General features: G+C 45.1%; 1 protein-coding gene across 1 annotated transcript in view; it reads right to left on the bottom strand.

The window, feature by feature from the left end:
• Positions 1 to 307: 307 nt before the first annotated feature.
• si:ch211-218c6.8 (apoptosis facilitator Bcl-2-like protein 14) overlaps positions 308 to 859 on the bottom strand; it is a 7,461-nt gene continuing 6,909 nt past the window's right edge. Inside the window, exon 6 of the mRNA XM_037978403.1 lies at positions 308 to 545. Coding sequence (XP_037834331.1) covers positions 522 to 545 — 24 coding nt within the window. The 3' untranslated portion in view covers positions 308 to 521. The remainder of the gene's footprint in view (positions 546 to 859) is intronic.

Genomic DNA, 859 nt, shown 5'->3' with positions numbered 1-859 from the left:
TGGTAACAGCAGATTGTGGATTTGGACCTTCAGACTTCATCAGAAACGGGTTTTGGGGCCTTGAGAAGATCCTTAAACCAAAATAACAGCTTCTCCCTGGTTAGATGTTTACTGATGTTTGGAGCTGAATCTGGACGGAACATCACAAACAAACATGTTTATTATTTGTGAGTTCTGGTCATTCGGACCCCCAACCTGCTCCCGTCGGTGGTCCCATGGAGCCAGAACCTCTGCTTCGAATGTGAGTCACCTTAAAGCCTGAAGGTGAAGTTCTGCAGGAGTCGTAATCACAGGAAGTCCTTTCAGCTCCAGTCCTTCATTTTATTTCAGGGACAACTTTATTTACGGCACTTTTCAAGCGCAGAGGTAACTCAAAGTGTTTAACGAAACAGTTTCATAAAAATGAAGCAAACCGGTAAAAAAATATCTTTATAAAGATTTAAAACGCTGGAAAGGTTCACAGTACTGAAGTCTCCACCTGCTGGATCTGCTGGATCTGCTGGATCTGCTGGATCTGCAGCTCAGTCGATGTCGAACACATTCGCCTGAGAGACAGAAGAGATCAGGATCGTTTCAGAATGAGACTGAACACAAACACAAGGAGCAAAATCTGGATTAATGAAGCCTCCTGAACCCTGCACAGAACCCAAGGAACACACATCTGCTGTTCTGTTAAAATGTTCCCAAACCAAAACCCAAAAACTCTGCTTCAACAGCAAAACAAAACATCTGCTTAAACATCCAACTGTGGAGTCCAGCAGGCTGAAGAAATGAGGAGGAACCTGAGGAGAAACCTGAGCAGGAACCTGAGGAGGAACCTGAGCAGGAACCTGAGGAGGAACCTGAGCAGGAACCTGAG

Source organism: Kryptolebias marmoratus, linkage group LG11 (genome assembly GCF_001649575.2).
Source record: "Kryptolebias marmoratus isolate JLee-2015 linkage group LG11, ASM164957v2, whole genome shotgun sequence".
Classification (NCBI taxonomy): Eukaryota; Metazoa; Chordata; class Actinopteri; order Cyprinodontiformes; family Rivulidae; genus Kryptolebias; species Kryptolebias marmoratus.
The sequence above is the reverse complement of the archived record's forward strand: the minus strand, read 5'-3'. Positions and strand labels throughout refer to the sequence as shown.